This window comes from Osmia bicornis, chromosome 15 (genome assembly GCF_907164935.1).
Source record: "Osmia bicornis bicornis chromosome 15, iOsmBic2.1, whole genome shotgun sequence".
NCBI classification, from domain to species: Eukaryota; Metazoa; Arthropoda; class Insecta; order Hymenoptera; family Megachilidae; genus Osmia; species Osmia bicornis.
In genome coordinates, this window is record NC_060230.1 from 5,396,416 (window position 1) to 5,418,885 (window position 22,470).

At 36.9% G+C, this 22,470-nt stretch overlaps 1 protein-coding gene across 5 annotated transcripts in view; it reads left to right on the plus strand.

Moving 5' to 3' along the window:
- Nucleotides 1-22,470, plus strand: part of LOC114877545 (pikachurin-like) — a 92,945-nt gene that overhangs the window by 11,494 nt on the left and 58,981 nt on the right. For all 5 annotated transcript variants that reach the window (XM_029190234.2, XM_029190235.2, XM_029190237.2 and 2 more), the window contains one exon: nucleotides 15,201-15,317. In XM_029190234.2, the coding sequence (XP_029046067.2) occupies nucleotides 15,201-15,317 (117 nt within the window). The remainder of the gene's footprint in view (nucleotides 1-15,200; nucleotides 15,318-22,470) is intronic.

The following is a 22,470-nucleotide window of genomic DNA, read 5'->3' on the forward strand; positions in this document are numbered from 1 at the left end:
TTTGCAATAGCATAGTTCGAATCATAGTTAAAATCAATCATTTTGTTCATCTTCAAATTTGCTATCCATAGCAAAAAATTGGGTATAAAAACAATAAAATTACCCATTAGACGTATTGGAATAATTTTAGAAAAATTCGGAAGGAATTCACTTTTGTAATTAATGTATATTTGATTGATTACCAATTATGGTACAAGTTATATAGACGTATACTTTATGCAATAAAGTATAGTGGGTTCTATGTTATTGAGCATTGAAGTCACTTGAATAGATGATTCTCCATAGCGATTTTGAGCGGTGCGCATAAAGAAGTGGAATAAGCAGATGCACGGTCGGACGCGTGGCAAGTGAAGTAGCTCGGCGCTCGGTCGGGCATCAAGTGGAATAACTAAGTATATAGCCAGGCGACGGGTATACAAAGACGTAAAGCGAGGCGACGGGTTATAAATCTTGAAAACAGTTTGGTAAGTGGCGCGTAGAATACGTACAGTAATTCTCTTTGGATGGGATAATCCACTAGGCGGTGCCATCCCTGTAACTCCATAAATATTGTCTTCATCGTACCTACCCTTTAGACTATTAATCTTCTCATTTCCTTTGTCACCATAGAACATTTCAACTAATATATTAACTTCTCTTCTAATCATTCTAATACACATTATAATGCAAATATACTAATAGTCCCATAAACAAAATTATATGAATTTTCAAATTTTTTCTAATACTTATTCTTCACATTATACTTTCATAAATTTCTTCAGTCTATTTATAATTTTTCAATGAGTTTTCGTATGACTTGATCAATCCTCAAATAGAATTTTCTTAAAAAAGCAGAAACTGTGCATTATGAAATTCTTATATAAAACTTGTAATAGAATCCTGTTGAATAACACAAAGCACAATGCTTGCAGGAGGTTGAATGCTTCGCGGACGTAATAATACGGTGAACGTCGCTTTCCATACGCGTATCCCAACGCCTACAAGCGTTACCTTTTCTCCCATTGTTTCATTTGGACTCGTTACATATTACACAGCATTTAACGTGCATACGGTGAAACACAAACGTCCATGGAAGCGTAGCGCGGAGGCTTTCAGCGGCTAAAAACCGACCACCATCGCGTTCTCATTTCCATTAAAATCGTTCCTTACCGGAAAATTGTAGACCTGCACTATTCTCATATCCGTTCCAACGTTTTGGCATTCATCCAGAAACAACGAAGCATCCGGTCCCGATCTTCGCCGCGTTTAGCTTAAACGTTTCCCCAAACATTCAGCAATTATCCCTCGAATTTCCCATTGAATTCGCCGGTTCTGCGTGAATTAGTTTCGTCCATTAGCACGAACCACTTAGTCGATCCGGTTCGTGACAAATAAGGGCAAGGTACGACGTCGAACAGAATCCGGAAGTAGGAGAAGCGAACGGAAGGTTAAGGATACGATGCAGGTGGCTGGTTAATGGAATAACACAGCTGAGAAAATTTGTAATGGGGGAGGATGGTAAAAGATTGAGTTTCTTAATATGGAAATTAGGGGTCGAGGACATCATCCCTTTTACCCCTGCAAATTTTATTTCTTACCAAACTGTCAGCATAAATAATACATCAAATATTCATCTCACAGAAACAAATGGTGAGTTTCTTCTTCCCTTACATCTCTTTCTTCCTGTAGAATTTATTCTACCTTGCTCTGAACATAGAACAAAAATGATGGAAGAAAAAAGAAGAATCAACAAAAGAACGATACAGAGGAAGAAAAAGTAAGACAAGTGGAAAGGGGTAGATGTATCCAAGCCCCGGTTGAAGATTGCTTTCAGCCTCGGGGCGATCCAAAACGGGGACGTAGAACAGACATTTACTCGCCCCTGGCAAAAATAAGGGTGGCAGTCGAGGGGTTGAAACGACTGTCGGAAAAATTTGGATCAGGAAACATCGAGATGTTCCGTGGTTAGGAAAGTGAGAAGTTGTTGGCACGAGTGAATGAAATTGGAGGAATGTAGGCGACCGAGGTTGATGTTGAACAATGCGTGTTCCTCCGCTTTCCATGTCCTCCTTTTCCATCCCTGAAGATACGGGGTTAGGGTTTTTTTTTCTCTCTAGCCGGATACAACGTCGACGAATAAAGCGATTAAAGTGGTACATCGGTGGACGTGATTCATGGTTCAACGGAGGGTTTAATTGGACTACAACGAACGATGAAGTTTGTTTGGTCGCGGTTTCTACGAACGTTCGAGCAGTATCGATTTCGCTTGTTTCGCGAACGTGATTCCTGTTCCACGACTTATACGAATTCAGTGGAATTCGTTAATTTTGATCCTTCCACCTTTTAATGATATTTACTCGTCACCTACAGAAGTTGTATAGCGTTTTGTCCTGGTGGAAACTGAATACAATAGGCGCTCGATAATTCCTTGCTATCAAGATTTTGGTGGAAAAATTCTAAGAAACGGAAAATTATGGAGCATTAGTAGCATGGAAAATATATAATAGGGAACTAGCAAATGTTCAATTGTATGTCTCGTTTGAACGATTTGATTTTATTCTATGACATTGTTCTATAGAGTTATTATTTTTGCTACCTGGCTCGTTCGTTAACGAATTTTCTCTGCTTCAAAAAACTTAATGAACAGAGTGTACATGGTAACAATTCACGTAACTTCAAGGCAGCTATTTTGAATTTTTAAAAAAATGCATTTATGTTTTGATAATATTTTAGATGTTCAATGAAAAAAATATATTTTAAGAGTGTAATTAAAAAATTCAATTTTTCCATATTTTCAGTATTGAGACACAGTTTAAATGTATACATTTTGTATTGAGCACTGAAACATATCAACGAGGACAAACTATAAAATGGAATGGGTTTTGAAATGTTCGAAATAGATAAATAAAAGGTGTTTATGTAATAAAGCAGTTGTACATATGTATCTCTCTTTTCTGTTCTGAAGTTGAATGGTGTATCTTGAATGTACCTCGTTACAATTACAGTAGGAAAATTGAAAAGAACAATAGAAAGCGAGACTTTGCAACTATTTGTTAACTCGAAACCGTTTGTTCTGGGAAATTTGTGTTGCTTCCCTATTGCAATAGCGAAACGATTCACAATTTCTATCCTTTCCGTTTCACCGTCTCGTGTTTCACTTCTGTGGGAACGAAGATAGCTTTTTCCAAAAATTTCAACACCATGCAACTCAATTTAGAATATAACGATGGCATTTGGTCTTTGTAGAAATTTCAAGAAATGGTGAAGTGCTGGATTTGAAATTTTTGAATTTGGAAACTTTAAAATTTTGGACTGGGAATTATTTAATTTTTAAATTTTGTTATTTCGGAATTTTGGGTTTTTCAGCTTTTGGAATTTTGGAATTTTAGAATCCTAGAATCTTCGAATCTTAGAACCCTAGAATGTTTGAATCCCCGAATCTTAGAATATCGAGGAGGCCAATCTACATTTTTAGAGGGCCAAATCCACCCTTTCCTCCGTTTAGCTACGTCACTGACTGTTACTGACACTGATAAAACTTCCCCATTCTCTGAGACAGCTAAAATCTACCGGGTTCCAAGTAATTCCCCGCTTTTGCAACGTTAAAAAGTCCTGTTTTAATCCAATTTCTAACAGAAAAGTTATTCTCTATCTTTTCATCCTCGTTCCATCGTATCTCTGGCACAAGTCCACGAAGATGATGGTGGTTATTGCAGTTGGTTGTAGGTCTCCCGGTAGAATAGATCGAATTACACGTTTAATTTCCACTCGGCTATCGGGGAATCGTGCATGGAAAAGTTGGCTCGAATGTGGCCAACGTAATTACAGGCCAGACGTTGCTTTAGGTGTGTATACGAAGCTGGGAGTGTCCGGTTTATTTTCACGGCCGACAGGGCTGTGTTTTAATATTGGATTATTAGAAAATACGACTGGAATCGGGGAGATCGTTCTTCATCGTTCTATTCTGACGTTCTGATTCTGGGAGAGAGGATTATTAATTGCTGATGGTGGAAGGTGTACGCCTACCTTCATTATTCTCTTTGTTCCTTTCTTGGTTTATCTAAATGCACTTGCGGGCTGGGTTCATCAAAGTGGATTATGGTTTATGAATATTCCTTAAAATTATTAATGTTGGTTGAATTTAATGCTTTTATAAATTAGTATGCAGAAAGAAAGATCAAAGCTTTTAGGATGAGAGTGATTAATTATCTTGGTGATCAAGGTGGTTATCAATGATTAGCAAGTTTAATTAATTAGTGTTAAGTATTATCACTTAAAATTCACGAAATTTAACAAATTTAATATCAAGCAACTTAATAAAATCAATATTCACCGGAATCTCGACGAGTAGAATCTCAATTAATAATGAGAGAATTTCATTTACAAAGTCGAGGTACGCGTGGAATCCAATATGAATTAGCCTCCTAATTACTCTCATTATTAACGATATTCAACGGGTTCTTTCGAGACTCCGTAGCTACGTGAAATAATGAAAAGCCTATAATCGTTTGGTAGAAAGCCGCCTTTCTGAACCTCTGAACTAAATTCTCATTAGTAATGGAGCAGAAACTCGTCTCGAAGTGGCGTTCACTTCACTACAAGGACCATTTCTTTACTCGTAAATATTTATTGACGCTTTATTAACTGAGCCTTGATTGTCGATAAGCTTCTAATTGATTTAATCGAAACAAGTGATACAATATTATTCTGTGGAAGTATTCGAGCGTTTGGTAAGTTTCAAGTAATGGTGTATAAAATAGCATCGAACAGGGTCAATTACTCGTGAAAATGTTTAATTTCTTTTTATGGAATTATAAATTATTCATTGAGAAGGTCGTTAGAAGTTTGTTAAAGATATTCAGTTTTTATTATTTTAAAGAATTATACAAAATTTTGCAAAAACTATTGCACGAATTGCAGAAATCCAATAAATCCAATTATCCTATTGATACATTATAGGAAATTCATAATTCAATTGGATAAATTGCCCTATATCCTCAACTAAGGGATTCATTGAACCATTCTGTCTGTTTGTTAGTATGATACATTGAAAGAAAATTAGCGTGACACGAAGAACACATCAAATTATCGAATACCAATATCCGGTGAGTTATTAAGATATCAGACGTCCAACGAGTCGCTTTATATTCATCGTTCATGGGGTTATTACTTTCGTATTCATCTCCCGACGTCTGTTACATAGAATCATTCTTTCTACCCTTTTCTCACTTCTATTAGACTTTGAACATTTTGTATACTTGCATAATAAAATCTAATCAATTTTCTTTTCTATGTTAATCCTTCCAATTCCTAGTTGATGTTCGAATTTTCGGATATCCACATTTCGGGTTTCCACATTTCAAAGGTGTCATTCACCCCATAATTTGCGCAACCCAATATCATCCAACCCTCAATTCCATTATTCTCTTTCCTTCACCCATTGCACCATCTAAACCCCTTGGCAATGGGTGCCTATATTCACCCTAGCAACGAAAGGGTTAATCAATACCATAGTAGCATTCGAAACTTACAAACCCAGGAAGGAAAATCAATTTTAATTGCTTTGCAACCAACCCTTTTGTTCTTTGAAAATATGTAGGCAACCCTTGTTTCCGGTTCTCTCCATGATTCGTCAGCCAGTGTCCCCTTTCGTGAAAACGCGAAAGGTAGGAGAAAAGCTCGCGCTACGTGGGTGCAACAAGTTCCAGGCAACTTCCGTTTCAACGCGGCCACGATGAAAAGGAAAACGAACGACAGACGCTACTTTACAGCCGGTTAAACTTATTCAATCGATCGGACTGCGAGCTTTTCGTCGCTCTCTGCAGGTGGCTGACACTTGTGAAAAGGGGGGCGAAAACGTTTCGAGGGGTGTGGATGGGATTTTAGAGGGTAATAGAACGGAATGAGATGTGGTGTTTGGCTATTATCTTCATTAACACCTTCCCTGTTGAACTTTCCTTTCAAACCATTTAATCTTCTCGTTTCTTCAAGAATGTTTAAACACCGAAAAGGTCATACTTCCACCATGTGATTTTGCAGAATTATCATTTCTAGAATTTTGTATAATTGTACAAAATTTTAATTCAGACCATGTAAATTTTAAACCCATCCAAACACATAGATAAATTTTAAATAATGAAACAATTTATTTAACAATTTGTTTGAAATTTTGTTACTTTATTTCAAAGTTTCAACAGAGTATAATAAAGGGTTAACAAATTCGTTGTGTGCCGTGGAGCTCAAGTCACGGTATAACAAAAGAGGGGAAAGAAAAGAAAAGAAAAGAAAAAGCCTTTCGTGACGAAAGTTTAGAGAGTGTAGAATGGCTAAAGAGTTGCTAGCCTTAATGGCTGCTCGTACTCGAGTGCAAGTACAACGACAGTGGGCTGTCGTCTGTTTAACATGGATCGATAGTCGGTTTAGAAGCCTCTGCCGGTCGGTTACTTTGCCTGGTGTTGGTCAGTCTACAATTAATCACACTGACATTCGTCGGACTTGTATGGACGTGGACGAAAACGCTGTCAAGTCTTTTAAATCGAGGAAATAGATCGACGTCACTCTATAAATTGGATAAACATGTACAGAGAAGATAGGTGATCCCTTGTAATCCTTCTCTTTACATTTCTCCAGTTTACATTCAAGGATTTCTTCTTGTCTAACGCTGTGCAAATGCAGAAGATTATTAGTATTTCTAGTTCTTGTAATTTTTCTGTTGTGAAATTCGGGGGTTTCTAAATTTTCAAATTCTAATTTTCTAATGTTCTCTGTCCTTTCACACCTTCAACAATGTTATCATCTACAAAAGCTCCAATCTACCCCATAACAGTTCTATTCTATATCTTTTTCTCCTCGCCCCCGATGGATATTCAATTTCCAAAATGTTTCAACGATCACGTTTGTCTAGGAAAACCAGAAAAATGTTTCTCGAGATGTTGGAAGACTGTATCATGAATGTTTCATGAAATTTACCCAAGACCGGTGTCGTATGCAAAGAAAAATCAATACGAAAGGGGATATCGAGCCGGCTTGTCGCAACGCCGCGAAGATTAAAGGAATACCAATGAAACAAGTCGTATTTACACGTGGCTGGGGATAGGTAAAATTTTATCGGGCAATAAATCGAAACGAAGGGATACGCGTAGGAATGTGTTTTCACGACACGTAGAAATCTAAGCATCGGATCTCACTACCACCCCCTTTTAATTTATTGCTTTTTGAGAGGGTGCCTGATACGTGCCTGATTCGTCCCTGAAACCCATCTTTCCTCAGATAGTAAAATAAATATTATTTGCTGCATTTTCATTGTAAACTGCAGGATAATAGTATGGAAAAGGATACCAATGTTACAGGATTCATTCGACGTATTCACGTTATGCGCATTTTCACGATACGAAGTAGGGCGTGACGGTGGATGACGATAGACTGATTTTCCAACGAAAACCGCAGTTGACCCGATTCCAAAGCTGGCAAGCCTGAACCTGCTGTAATATTCAGCGAGTGCCGTGAGACCGCAGATATAACGAAGCCCTTTTCGCAATTAAAGCACGCTAATGCGACTTGTTGCGACAATAAATCATTCCTCTTCGTCGCGTGAACGATTATGAGCAGTCCGGTGATATTTGAATCATTCCCTGTTGGACATCAACTTCAAACAGTCAAATATCAAACAGTCGTATGAGATCATTGTTATTTTTCATCTTCACTTTAGACACTTCTTTTTCAATAATTTTTTAAAAATAATAGATTAGTCAATAACGAGTTAATTGGTCATTCATTGATTTTTAAAATTTGGATCGCAGATGATAGAATTTTGATAACAGAATACAGTAGAATATGTACCGTCAGATAACAATAATATATTTTTAAGGAACTATTTAATTATCTACAGAATGTAAATGAAAGCACCTTGCTCCTCTTTTGAGCTTATCTAAGTTGTTAAAAGAAAAACGACGATCGGATATACTTCCAGGACAATTATATTCGAATGGGAACAAGATTCCATTCAAAACTTAATTGGCTCATCCTCTTTTGAATTTCGTCTGGAAGCAAATAACGAGAAAGGAAAATGTTTGTTCCTTTATTTTCTTTAAACACGACCATCGTTTCCATTCATTGGATCGAAGTTAAAGAAGTCGCCGTGATTCTTCAGTTGGAGTTTGTACAAGCAAATGACCTTTTATCGATGGAGAAAGTACCTTTGAAAATCATTTTCAATTTTATAAAATAAATATGGAGGAGGCTTCGGTACCCGGTACCTCTCTCTCTAATTTATTATAGCAATTCAAGGAATTCCTTAATTAAGTTGCTATGAAATAAAAAATATAAGAAAAATGCAATTGATTATCCTAATCAAATAAATTTCTCCTTATTGATCGATACTTCCTTCTGTCTGTACAAGTTCGTATTGGGAAACAGTACCGAGGCAAGAAACCCTTTCAATTATATCTACCATGCTTATAATCCTCCCCTTGTAGAAATTAGCTTATCCTTTCGGTAATTAATTATTTCAAATGCAAATATTAGTAGTCTGAGGAGAATGTTTGTTCTTTCCTGAAGTGTAAATCCTTTCTAATTATCAAAATAATTTATTTTTTAACATACTTGTTCAATGATTTCTTGTTTGTTAGAAGAAATTGTTTTGCAAATGCATTGATGCACTTGAAAAAAATATTTGTCCTCTTTCATGGACCACCAAAATTGTAAAAAAAAAATGTTTATATAAATCTCGTTGTACCAGTACCTATTGTCCTGATAAACCTCTTTCGGAGGGAAAAAACAAATACGTCACACACTGAACCGTGATGATCAGGGTAATCACCTGTTCACCCCTTTTAATTCGTTTCAACCGGGGGAGGTTGGTGGCCTATCGCTGACCCGTCTACCCCTGTTCCACCATTTTCACGACAAATTCGCCACAAATCCGCAAAGTTTCGCGCTTTCAACGATTCCGCGCGAACGGCTTCACCGAGCGAGCGGTTTCCCGATTCTTCCACGGTTCGTCGACCCGTCCCGATTCGCTTCGTCGACGATTTTCCAGCCTTTCTCTCCTCGGCTCGACGGTTCGAACCGCCACTCGGTTCGTAATTAAAATAAACGGTTAATTAGCCGTGCAAACGGAAAAGGTCCCAATCGCTTTCCCCCTTGCTGCGTGATCTTTACCCGAAGATGGTCAAATTTCGTTTACCTGACATCGAGGATGTTTTCAAAAGGATTTAATTGATTTTTATTCATGTTCCCGTAGTTAGTCTTTTAGGTAGATGATACAAGAACGCTGTTTCTAATTTTATTTTAAAAATTGAACGATTTTAAAAGAATAAAGGGGTTCACCACAGGGTTTCACGATAGAACTTTAAGGAAAAGGCAACCTTCTTATTTTAAATTCAGTACTGATTAAAGGAATCTGAGTGTACTAGTATATTTATTTTTGTACAAAAATTATGTTTTATTATTTTAATAATATATGTAGAGGAATACATATTGGTAAGTCAACATGTTAATTCTAGTCTATATTGAACCATTTAGTTGAACGTTAAAGGAGCAGACACTGGTCGTCCATGAATGACATCTCTTCATTGTTATCGGTGATAGTAACACTTGTTGAACATCATGAATCGAATTCGACCCTTCTGTTGACTGATCGAAGCCCTTGCTTGATTTGAAAGGTATGTTTTGAAGGGCTGAGAGGTCGTCTGGTTGCTCCTGTTCAGTTTCTCTATATCTATACAATGATGGTACTTCAGTAGATACCTGGAAATCCAAAAATACACAGGAAATTAGAATTTGCAGAGTTTTAAAATTTTCAAAAAGAAAAATTAAGCTAGTGAATATTTTAATTTAATTTAAAAAAATTCCATACCTTAGTTGCTACAAAATTTTATTTCTATTTTTATTTACGAATATTTTTGGCGTTGATATTAAAGAAATATGCATATGTCCATCAACTTGATCATAACCATCGTGGTCAGTGTCTCATAACGTCGCGTTCAACAGCTGGTTCGCGTTTATTAGTCGCCGAATAGGGAAGAATCGTTCGATTCAGCGTGAATTTTTCACGACTTGCTCATTTTTCATAGACATTTCCGGCGTTCAGTGTTCTCAGTACAGCAATTTGCGCACGCACGCACGTGCGTGTGTTTTGCACATGCGGAATACCCGTCGGGACGTGGAATCGATCGGGAACAACGCGGCGAATAATGTGTGCAGGAGAAATAATAGAGGCTAGTTTGATGGTAAAACACGAGGGGATCTTGAAAAAATAGGAAATTTTTCAACCCTTGTTTGTGGAATCCTGTTCTCTGTTTGGACAAGATTCGAAAAATTGACAACGATTTGTACTTGACATGCTGTATACGAGAATGAAAAAAATTGTAAATTCAAGGAAACATACAATTGAAAAACTAGTTTGTTCAGATTTGTTAATAATTATTTCAAATGTTCAAAAATTTAATATTATTTTATTTTATTAAATTTCATTATATTTATACATTCTTAATTAACACCTCGATGCTGTAATTATTTCATTTGGAATCAATGACTCACCCGGTGCGTCATTTCAAATTTTCCTCGAATTTAATATAACTTATTTCATTTATTTTGGAATAAAAATTTCAATTCCTTGGCCTTGTCTTATGATTCAGTTTTAAACGAGTTACTTCGCGTCGTTTGCACGTTCGCACAGATTCCTGAACAAATCCTCTGAACGGATCCGTTGATTCGGAGAGCCGTTAATCGGCCTCGCCTTTGGAGATCCAGGATTAACGATCTGAGGTTCTAAAACAAACATTCCGGTCCGTGGCTTTGTATGTCAGCAGTTGGCGTGTGTGACGATTCGAATCGCACAGCCTCGGTGTCTAACTTCGAACCTCTATCTAAATTTTCCATTCCTTCTATTCTGACCACTCGAAACTCTCCTTCTACCTGGATTCGACACCCTCCTGTCTGATTTATTATGAAACGACGTAATTTGTATTGGTAATAATTCTCTTTACCCACCTCCTCCAAACGAAAACCATGCATATTTTAAACCGTGTTTTGGGAATTCCGTCCATTGAATTTCTCATTGAATCTTTGAAAATTTTGCAATACAAATTTATAGAAGGTCTCGAGTAAATTTTCAATCAAGGAAGGATATTTTCATTTTTAATGGTACCTTCCTCCTGAATCATTGTGGGAGAGACTGGGAAAGACTGGGTTGCGGGAAAAAGGAACCGATCGACGCGATTAAACAACAACCAGGAACTGGTTTTCGGATCTGCTTCGATTTCCAAATCGAACGATGTGCTACTCATTTCAGAGAGTCGGACGACGTGTCCGAGAGTAGCGCGTTGCTATAGAAACCCACCCCAGCTTGTCGGTGTGGGTGGTAGGTGTCAGGGGTTCTCAAAATGCGTTCACTTACTTTGGAAAGGTGAATGAAAATCCAACAAAAATCAAATAAAATTCAATCGAAAAATATAAAAATTCGTACCTGAATTTAGTAAAAAAATGTCTTAGAATAGACAAGAAATGACGATGAAGGAAATAAATGATTCTGAAGGGAGAACACGTAGAAAGATAGACAAATATTTGTTTCATCGATGGGTAGAGATGATTTACCAAGTTTTTGTTCGATTTGTAGATACTATCTGTTGATATGTGGTAATAAATCAAAAGGATTTCTGATGAGAATGAGATGTACTGGTAGAGGGAAACGAACAAACGTAGGCCAGAGGTCATCGAACTCGGAAACGTACCATAGTGGTTGGTTGGTGTACCTTGGTGAATCAGATTTTCTCTGTTCGATTTTATTTTTCCCGCTGGTTGATCTCGTAATCTGTGACAGGGAAATGAACGATTGCCTCAAAGCGATTAGAAGCGGTTGCCTTTGATGGTCTGTGAGGGATGACATTTTAAAAATTAAGTTAGCTTTTGGTAATTTGGTATACAGTAATTATCGCCTCATTATTTTCTCTATCACCACCTCAGTTTTAAATACACTATAAAATTTCAAAATCCACCATACAAAGATTGAATCGACATCTTTACAACAGTTCTATTTCTCAAGTTATAAAACAAAGCGTTTCAACTCATAAATTTTGATCTCAACTTCTACCTTTTTAGTCGAATAGAATCATCTTCGAGTAAAAAAGCTACCGTACTAACTTTAAAGTACAAAAATATCTTCTCCCTGGAGGAAAGTCGTAAGAAGTAGGACAAAGTAGTGAAACATCCCCTTCAGAATCGTTCGAAGAGGCAACGTTCCCTCGAATTCAATGTCTCTCTGTCTCTCGTTGCGTTTCCTCGAACCAATGCAATTTCGAGATGAGCACGTAAGATAACCCAGTTGAAGGAGGTCGAATCCTTTCGAAGGTATTCCTCGCGTAAAATCCTTGGAATGGTCCATGATACTTTTCATCCTCTTTCCTCGTTTTCAGAATCTGTCATTTAAGTCTCGACGACCAATGATCCATCTCTTTTATCCATCCAGGAAATTCGACTTATTTGTCGCAAGTCAAAAAGATGTTCTATCTGTTGTACACAGAGAGAGAGATAAAGTTCCTTAGACGATTTCCCTGGGAAGCCATTGCCAGCCAATCTAGATACTGCCGTCGCTACAGATCGTCGACTTATTGTTAGGGTGGCTTTTCACCCTACGGCACGATTCGTTGCGTTGCGATAAACCCCGCCGATGGAAATCGGAACCCGTATTTACGGACGCCCGGTCACTACGTGAATTTGTTCCATCGTAAAGGAGCACCGACAACGATCGGCTGGCTTTCTGTATCGTCAATGCACCCTGCAACCCGTATTTACTTCTTTTATTTTCCGGATGCTTTTTGATTAGATAATCTGTATTTACTATGAGTTACATAGTATCGGTTAAAAAGAAATTTTTTAATTATTTTACTAAATTAAATTCGTAATACTGACTATCAATAATGATATTAATTATTGACAAACTTAACCCATGTCACGTATGAATTGATAGATTTTGAAATATCTGATCAAGAGATTTGAGAGAATACCAAGTACTATGCTTAATTAGAGATATATCATCGTCATTAGACGAGAAAGGTGTCTGTTAGCAGAGAGATTAATGCGTGTTCTTGTTTCTGACACTATCAATCAGATTCCTGCCGAGGACGTCTGATTACGAGTGAAACAGCATAGCTGGAACAGCTTTGTACACGCTTACATGCGTGTCACTAGTCTAATATGTAGGTTAATCAACAGATACGTGACACCTAAACCGTGCACTTGTATTAGATCCGTTTGTATATCGTAGTTTCAACTCATTCCTAATTTCGCAGGAAACAAAACTGGCCTGGTCGTGAGTTTAAATCTCAAACTTCTTGTTTCTTTTCTTTTCTCTTTGAAAAATAAGAAACTTAATTTCTTTTAAATAGAATCTTCATAAAATAATTTAATTAACATAAAATTTGCCTGATTTAAGTGCAACAAGTGTCCCAAAATTTCCAATTTCTTTTTTTTCATCCATCCAAAAATTGTCGTTCATCAATCAGTGTTCTAAGCGTTAATAACATTTTAATCGTTGCCAGACGAAGGTTACATTATTCCCTGGCTTTCGCCTAACAGGGGCCATAAATAACCGGCGTAAGACCAGCGTGAACGTATCCGTTCGTTTTGAGAAGGTTCCAGGTTGGTAGCTGTTGGAGGCGACTCGCGCCGGGGTTTATCATTATTTATTACTTTAAGAGCAGGAAAGACGCGGCACGGCTTTCACGGGACCAAAGTTATGCCAACGTCGAGCCATAAAAACGCACGGGGGTTGCAAGATGGGCTACGTTGTAACCCGACTTTGCGGAGTTAGCGAATGATCCATTTTTCCTCGGTCCGTGAATTTATGCTGGGGTTCGCGTGGCTAGGATTTCTCGAATAAATTTCACCTGGACTTCTCTAGCCTTCTTGATCCATGAAAACAATGCACCTACGTGTAAACAGAATATTTGGAGTTTTGGATGTCTAAATCCTGGATTAGATTAGACGAAATCTGATAGCGAATAGACTTCATCGTACCACTTTTTACCATTCAAAAGTAAATCCTTTATAATCTCTAGAATTTATGTTGTCGCTGGATAATTACTTCCTGTTCCTTGAAATATTATTAAAATGATCAGCAGGGAATAGGTCGAAAAGTTTGAATAATTAATTTAAACCGTTCACTGGAAAAGGTTAATCTGGGTATCCCAAGGGATAGTTTCATAAAGGATGTACCTGAAGGGGGTTGATTTTGATGGAGCTGTTCAGGTGTTTACGAGATGTTTAAAATAGTATCACAAATTAACAAATGAGTTTGAAAAAGATTCATGAACCATGGGTACATTTAGATCCAGATGTCCATGTAAGGATTAAAAGGATCTTCTCTGTTATTCTTCCATTGATCTTCTCAGAATAGAAAATTGACAAAGCTTCGCAATCCATTATCAGCGATTATCTGGTTAATCCTGTTGTTTAGTGGTAGAAAATTTCAGCTGGTATGTGTGTACATACGTGTAGAAGGAAATGGTCTGTAAGACGGGCAGTGTCGCCGTTGGAGACTGCCGGAGGCAATCAGGCTCGAACGATCGAAGGGTAAGAGGATATAGAGCGTGCCGTTACGGCGACCAGGAAATTGTAATCCTGCAGGAAGTTCGCGGTTAGACGTGAATTATTCCGTCGAGCTGGTCGCGATCGACCGGTTGGAAATCCTTAAAGCGCGAAAGCGACGACGCTGAGCCAGCGTTCTGACGAGAACCGTGGAATAATTCAACGGATAAATGAACCGTTCTCTTGGTGATTCGCGAGGACACGTTTAGAAATCGGGAAAATTTATCGTCGTCGGCCGTAATGTTCATTCAACTCCTAACTTATGTAGAGTATCTGAGAACAAGCTGAAAATTTTGAGAACTTGTTGATAGGATGAAATCTTATACATTGTACCGAGCATTATGAATAATTTTGAAGATATTAATATTCAGATAAATTCAGGATAAATTAATACGTACTGTACAATAATTATTGATAGATTTATTTTATATATTTTTTCTAAAAGTAAAGAAAACATATTTCTTCTTTTACCAATTGAAATTTTTTGTGAGGAAATTCTATTTCCAACTTTGCAGATCATTTGTTTTCACCCTTGAAAGTGTAGTTCCGATAGTTTATCACCACCCCGGGAACTTGAGATATATTTTATTGGAGTTTGTTTCTTTCGTCTGAAAATATGATTCTTTGTATTTCAGGAAGATGCGGCCACGGGTCTCCATGCGAGCAGCTCTGCTACGAACTTCATGACGGAATGTACGAATGTGATTGCAAAGACGGCTATATTCTTCATAAAAATGGATACAGCTGCGCTGGTAAGTTTCTCTCAAAAGTCTTATTGTTTCCTTGATCTCGCCGAGGAGAAATCTACTTATTGACATATTTGTGGTAATATTTCAATCCCTCCGCAGTAAAATTCACGAAAGATCAAAGATATTACCATTCTAATATTGTTTGTGTGGAAGAAAAATATTTTAGACTGTCCTTATTCTAGTTCTTGTATTAGATATGTATTTTCAAGACCAGTACATTTAAGTAACTGAAAATTTGCGATTCTGTGGTTACAAGAAAATTATTCTTTTTACACGTTTGTTTCTTTGACCTAAGAAACGTAGCACGGTATTTGCATGAACAGCGAATTTTGTCGCGTTTTTATCAAGATCACCCGTTGCCTCCAGGCTATAGAGCAAAAAGAGACCTAAGGGTCCGTTTGACCGCGATAAACGCTCGATCCGACGTTCAATTTCGCACGCGAACGCTTTCTTTCGCATTACATTATTTTTTTTTCATTTATCACGATTCTAGAAAACACAGTTCAATTTTGTCCTACTATCAAGCAGATATCAATACTTTGGAAAAATAGCAAATGATCAGTGGTATTTTGTAAGAATTTGTAGTGGAGCTGTAGCAATGAAAGTAAAAGAGATCAATATGGGTATAGAAAATTAAAGGTCGATTTACCTATTTCGATCAATTTTAAAAATAAAAAAATTTGTTTAATTTTATATCGAAAGTCAATAGTTTTATTATATATGTAGATCAATAATCTCATTAGGTATCAATATCAAATATTTGGTGTGGTATAATTTGTGGTTTGAAATTAATAATACTGATCCAATATTGTTCCAATAATTATTCATAGGTAAAGAGTTCAATAATTAACGTTAAGATTTCCAAATATTTTTGTTTTAATTATCGGTTAAAAAATTAATCTCAAATTGAGCTTAATTAATCGTGGATCGTTGGAAAAATAAAAATGCCGTCGATTCGCGACATCCGCTTTGAGAGAACCGGAAGACAGATTCCCAGCAAGGTTGTGGAAACGAATCAAAGGGGGCAAAAGCAAACTTCCATAGAAGGTTGTTCGCCCGTGAACCACATCGAGCTTGCGCGAACCATTTTGCGCGGGCTAACGTTTCGATGTCCGCCTCGATGCTCTTCCGGGGTCTCCTTGCAACTTATCGGAAGTAGTTATGCTTCGTGAAGCGTCGTAGCGATCTTTGATAGAAACCTCGTGCCCGTTCCCTATCGAAGACGAAGAATGTCGCCGCACCGTGTAGAAACGAGAAAGTTCGTTCCAGCCTTCCAGCGAACTCAACAGCACGGAAATAAGTATAACCGAGTTTTGCCGGAAACCATTTTGATCGAGAAATCTGCCGCTTCGATGTGTTTGTGGAAAATGTCGTCGAGTATTTTCCAGGAAAAATAGAATTTTGTTTGCCTGGTAGATTATAGGAGATTGCTATGGTTGACGTGTAAAACTTTCGCGTATTTCGGAATTTAGAGAAATGGGTGTAGAAGTTTATTGAAAAATTGGTAAATTTGAAAATTAAATAATTGAAAAATGAAAAATGGGACATACAAAATTGGGAAATCGAAAAGTTGGGAAAATGAAATTTTATTTACTAGTATTCCCATTGATAAAAAATTTCCCACTGCACTTTCGAACTCTCCCATTCCTATTTATTCATTCGCTATTCATTTCTTCGAAAGCGAACAGTTTCGTCATTGGAAAACATTTACAACAAAAAGGTTTGCACGCGTGGCCCGTGCAGCCACGTATCCACGGATCTGTCTAAAAGATAGAAAGATGGATCGAGGTTGTAAATGGTGTCGGGAAGGCATTCGAATCTGTCTTGTGCAAAAGGTGAACGCGTCGAGTTTCGACAGGGGATCGTTTCGGTTCAAAATGCTCGCGTTGACTGGTCTCTTTTTGCCTGTTCATCGTTCTCCGCACACGTACACTCGCCTCTATTGAAATAACCGTGCATCAGCCGTTTACACAGGGTTATGGGATGCCATTGAAGCTTGTACAGCGTCGGCAAGATTATCGGAAAACCGTTTGTCGGGAGACACGTTACGTGTTTCCGGATGCACTGACGCATTTAGACGAACACCATTAGGGATGATTTAGTATCTAAATTTTATCAGAAATTTTTCAATTTTGAATTTTCTTCCCCCATCTGTTTATAAATAAATAAATATTCGGAGCCCTTGAAACAAGGTTTTTAGATTCGACCTAGTTTAGTTATGAACGACGACTAGACATGGAACGTTGACTTTTTCGACGAGTATAAAAATGGAGAAGTACAAGAACCGCGACACCATTAATGAGAGCACATTGTCCGGGTCTCTGGTAGCTCTCGACGCCGCTCCACCCCGACGCAGACGAAACGCGTACAATGCACCTGTTCGCGTTATGGTTAGTCCAGTGCGTGAGAGTCAGATGAGCGCACTCGACAGACCTGTTGTTCTATTTACTACTCCCGCTGGACCTCTGTGTATGTTGTTAACGTATACTTGCGAGGAACAAGGGTGTTTTTAGCTAGACGTTACGCGGTCGATTCGTAAAAGCTTCAGAGAGAAAAAGAAGTCACCTGCGGCTTCGTTATTCCCTGTTCACCGGTTCATGGAATAGACATGGTAAATTCCTCGAGCATCGCTAAAAAATAGAAAACAAATTTCTTTTTTATTTTCAAAAGGTTTCAATTGAATAATGAAATCGTCGTTTAACACTACATATAAAGGTGCACGGTGTTTTTGTAGTAATCAAAGTGTTAAAGAAATTCTCATCGATAAATAAACCTCGACGGTAATTGAACAACGGAATGCAACCCGATATAGCCAGTTGCACAAACAACAGAGAATTGAACTCCGTAGAAAGCTCAGCGAGTGTTCGTTTTCAAGCATACCGGTTGTTTCTTTCGATACCTGAATTGCAACGAAGAAATGGAAGCGTAAAAAGAGCGAGGAAGCTTATTCCCAAGATACCATCGGTGCAACGATTGCCCAAACTCGCGTAACACTTCTTTTTCCTCGAGAATAATTCCGATTCGTGTGCCAGATATTGCGGTAATGGATACGTAAACAGGATATCAAAGCGGTGAAATATTTAAATTCGATATTATTTTTCTTTTCTAATAAATTTGTAGAAAATCTTATGCGGTTCAAGAATTTTATCTAAAGTATATAGGAAAGCAGAGAAAATTAAAGTAATTTCATCATCGTTCAATATTATTTCATATTTGATTATTCCATGTCTAATTGTATCATTTCTTAATACTATTTGTCAGCAAAATAGCTACATTGAAAACTTAACGAGTTCAAAGTTCATCGCACAGCTTGAATACTTGATAAGATTAAAGAATAGAATTTTAAGAATAATTCAGATTCATCGATTAGAAGTATGAAATTCACAACATGAAGATTTTAGTATGGATCATTTTATAAATAAGACTCTGATTATGAATATTAATCGAAATTTTAATCCTTTATCAAGTATTTGAAATTTTCAGTGATTCAGGATATCAAAATTATTTTTATCGAAAATATACAGTACAGTGACGTTGATTATGAGGTCAAGCAGAAAAGCAGAGCTTCTGGAAATCCATATGAGACAGATCGATCGTAACATTACCGAGATTAGAACTTCCGGAAATTTCCTTTGGGGCCTGACTGTCTCGTGACTTGCTATTACTGGAAATCACTGTTCAACTTGTCGTGTGACAAAATTCGCTATTAAAAATTGTCGATATTATTAATTGATCCTTTCACATACTATAAGGACGTATATTATCAATGAAATTTCAATTAGATAGTAGAAAAATGTTGTCAGTGAGAGAGTACTTTTCTGTTGCAAATAAGTTTACTAAAAAATAGAATATTTTATAATTTTACAGACTAATGGTGGGTAAATCCTTTTCTGCTGTAATGAAAGGGTTAATTATATTATTCATTCATTTTTTAAATTCTTGAGTCCATGGAAGGAATATTTCTTTTTTTTTAAATTGATAGTTTCATTTCTTCAAAGACTAGATACACTATAGAAAAAAATTGATTGCTGTTTTATATGCAGCGCAGAAAAATCTATAAGAAACGTATATTGAATATCAAAAGGGCAGACACACGCGTTATTGATTTTCTATCAACGTCAATTCGTATCAATTTGTAGGACAGAGGAAAATTGCAGAAAATAAGAAAATATCGATACTCCCATTCATCATTTTTCATAAATAAATCATTCAGAGAAGTTAAATGTTCGTGTTGAGGTGAAAGGTCGGTTAAAAAATTGGGGCTAGTTTGAAGGATTATATTATTGAAGGTGTTTAAGTAGAAATGAGAAATACCGGTGACGTTCCTTTTTAATAACGAAATTGCGAACAGTTGTGGAATCCGTCCCAGTATGGGGGTCGTTTCTAAATCGATCCGGCAATTGCATTCCAATTGGAATTACTCGAGTGTCGAGCATACGCGATCGATTATCAGGATCGTTTGCCAGAAGTCTCAGAAATTTTTGAATACAGACATTGTTGAATAACCACGCTTGAAATATGTCTTATTAACCCTTTCATTACTGAGAGTGATTATTAGTGGCATAACTAGGATTTTATGGAGGTGAATTAGATTCCTTAGCTTTATTAACACTGTCAAGTGTTTAATATTTTTCATTTCGAAAGATTTTAAGAAAGAATATTAGAATTTTGGAATTTTTCAATTCTGCAATGTATTAAAATACGTATCACCGTTTAGTAATTATCCATTGTAATTATTCATTTTTCGTTTCCAATTACATCGACAGTTTGAATTCTTGACTTCAAATAATTTATCCAACATCAAGCACTGTGTTAACTGTCTATTGTTTATGTTATTATTTAATCACTGTACATATTGAATGCATATTTCGTTACCGTCAATATTTCATAGTAATTGTTGTTTCCATCAACAATTTAACTCGTGCATGATTATTTCAAAACTTTTTTTCATTCAAATATTGAATCGCAAATAAGAGAAAGAACGAGTTGAAATGGAAGAGAGAAATTTTTATTCGCAGTATTTCCAATCAGCAAATTATGTTTTGAATAAACAACACATGTTCAATAACGCAAATTTCGAATTTCGAGCTTTGCGTACTTTATCAATATTCACGGTACCTTTCATTTCTTTTAAAACAAATAAAAATCCATGCCTGGAAAACAGATTTTCTATTTTACAAATATTTTTACGTTCAAACAATCACGTACTGGATGCATTGTAAATTGAATAAGCGGATTGTTTGTAATTTATCACGTTCAACAATGGAAACAAATCCATCTAATAATTTTTAGATATTTTATTCAACTTCCAAATATTAAATTTAGTTGGCGGTATTAAATCTAGCGAATAATAATTATAATGTTTTATTCAATTCTTTGATGGTTCTATTAGAGGGCATCACAGCTGTTTCAAGTTCTTAATCTGTCGTTATTACTAATCGTTATTTTAATCGTTCTAATTTAGGCTAAAGTAATTACACTGCTATAATTAGCAGGGAGAGTTGATCTACAGCGATCTAATTCATTTACTATAGATTCAGGTTAAACGATGCGAACATTGGTGTAATTAGGATCTCTTTTTGAGAATGAGTTAGGTCTCTTAAAAATTTAGAAACTTTTGAACGTTAGAAACTTAGAATGATGCTAGCCCACATTTTTGGGTGAAAGGGCCACCCTTGTCTCTACTTTACACAAATAGGTGTCAGATAGGTATTAAAAATCTTGCAAGAATGAATCATCAATTTTCACCAATTTACTACTCCATCGATACTATACAGTTGAAACGTTCGATTTGAATCCAATTTAGGAACTGCATTAATCTCGACAAACATTCAAACATCTGGCTCCGAAGGATACTAAATCTCATGCAAGCCAGGTCAATTGCTAAAGTGTCAGGAACAATCAAACTTTGGGCATTGACTGCGTTCATTGTTCACAAAGTGAACCGCGCCAATCGAAACGAGTCGATATTTACATTGCCACCTTCGTTTTAACATTCTCTTTAATCATCTTCATTCGAAGAACTTGCAATCAGAATTGCAATTATGATTCGATACAGTGAGAACTGGTGATATTTGATGTGACATATTTTGTACACGTTGTATAAATACAAATTTACCAGAAATTCTATTTAAACATTATAACGGGACACGAGTTTGATTTTATATTATAAGGCAAGAGGTTAATTAAATGACGAAGAGGAAACGTTCGATGACCACATACCGCGTGTAAAATACCGTTATAACAACCACCGACAGATATTCGTGTTCGTGTCGTCGCGTGCACCCATAGGTGCTAACCTGTCAAACTCATTTGCGGACACGCGTGTACTCGTTTCGCGGTTAGACACCGTGGACGATGTAACACGACCGCGAACCTGTCGAAACGATTAGCTGGATCCGCAAACGGAGACGAATCGGGGGGTGTACATATGTACATCGTGGTATTCTCTTTTGATCAATGTGCAATAGGCAGAAAACGTGTACCTTGTAAATTCTGCAATCAGGTGATTAAACACTCATATACATATAAATCTAGGATTTCATTTATAGACATTAAATTTATTCATGTTGAAAGCGATGGAAAAATTTTTTCAAAATTTCAGAAATCAAAACAAATGTCTATTCATTGGCTGTTTCCGTTTTAAATAGAAATAAAATTCTTTGTTGTACGATAACGTAGCACGAACAGGCAGCATGTACCGAGACGGTTCAGTTGGTAAGCAGTTTTAGTACGGCGTCGAAATACGATCCTCGGTAAATTTGCTCGTAAACCGTTATCTGCGGTTATCCGCGGTTAATTGTTCCGGCTTCAGTTTCTGGAAGTAATGCATCCATTCGACGCGAGGGGATAACTTCGGGAGCAGACAGGCGAACGCGAATATCGCCGATAGAATGGCGTATCGCGAGTTACCGCGAAAGCTGCCAAGCGTCCGTGAAATTGCGAAGATATTCGAAACGCGTCGTTCAGCTCGTTAAACCGACGATCTATCTCTGCGTATAATTGTGATACGCAAATCTACCAGATGTCTCGTTCTGAAAATCCAAGATTTTCCATTAATTCGGGCCTAGCCCGCCTCGTTTAACCATTTACCCTCTATATTCAAATTGTTTAATTAAAGAAACAGGTGCGCGTACGTTCTGAAACAACCTTGATA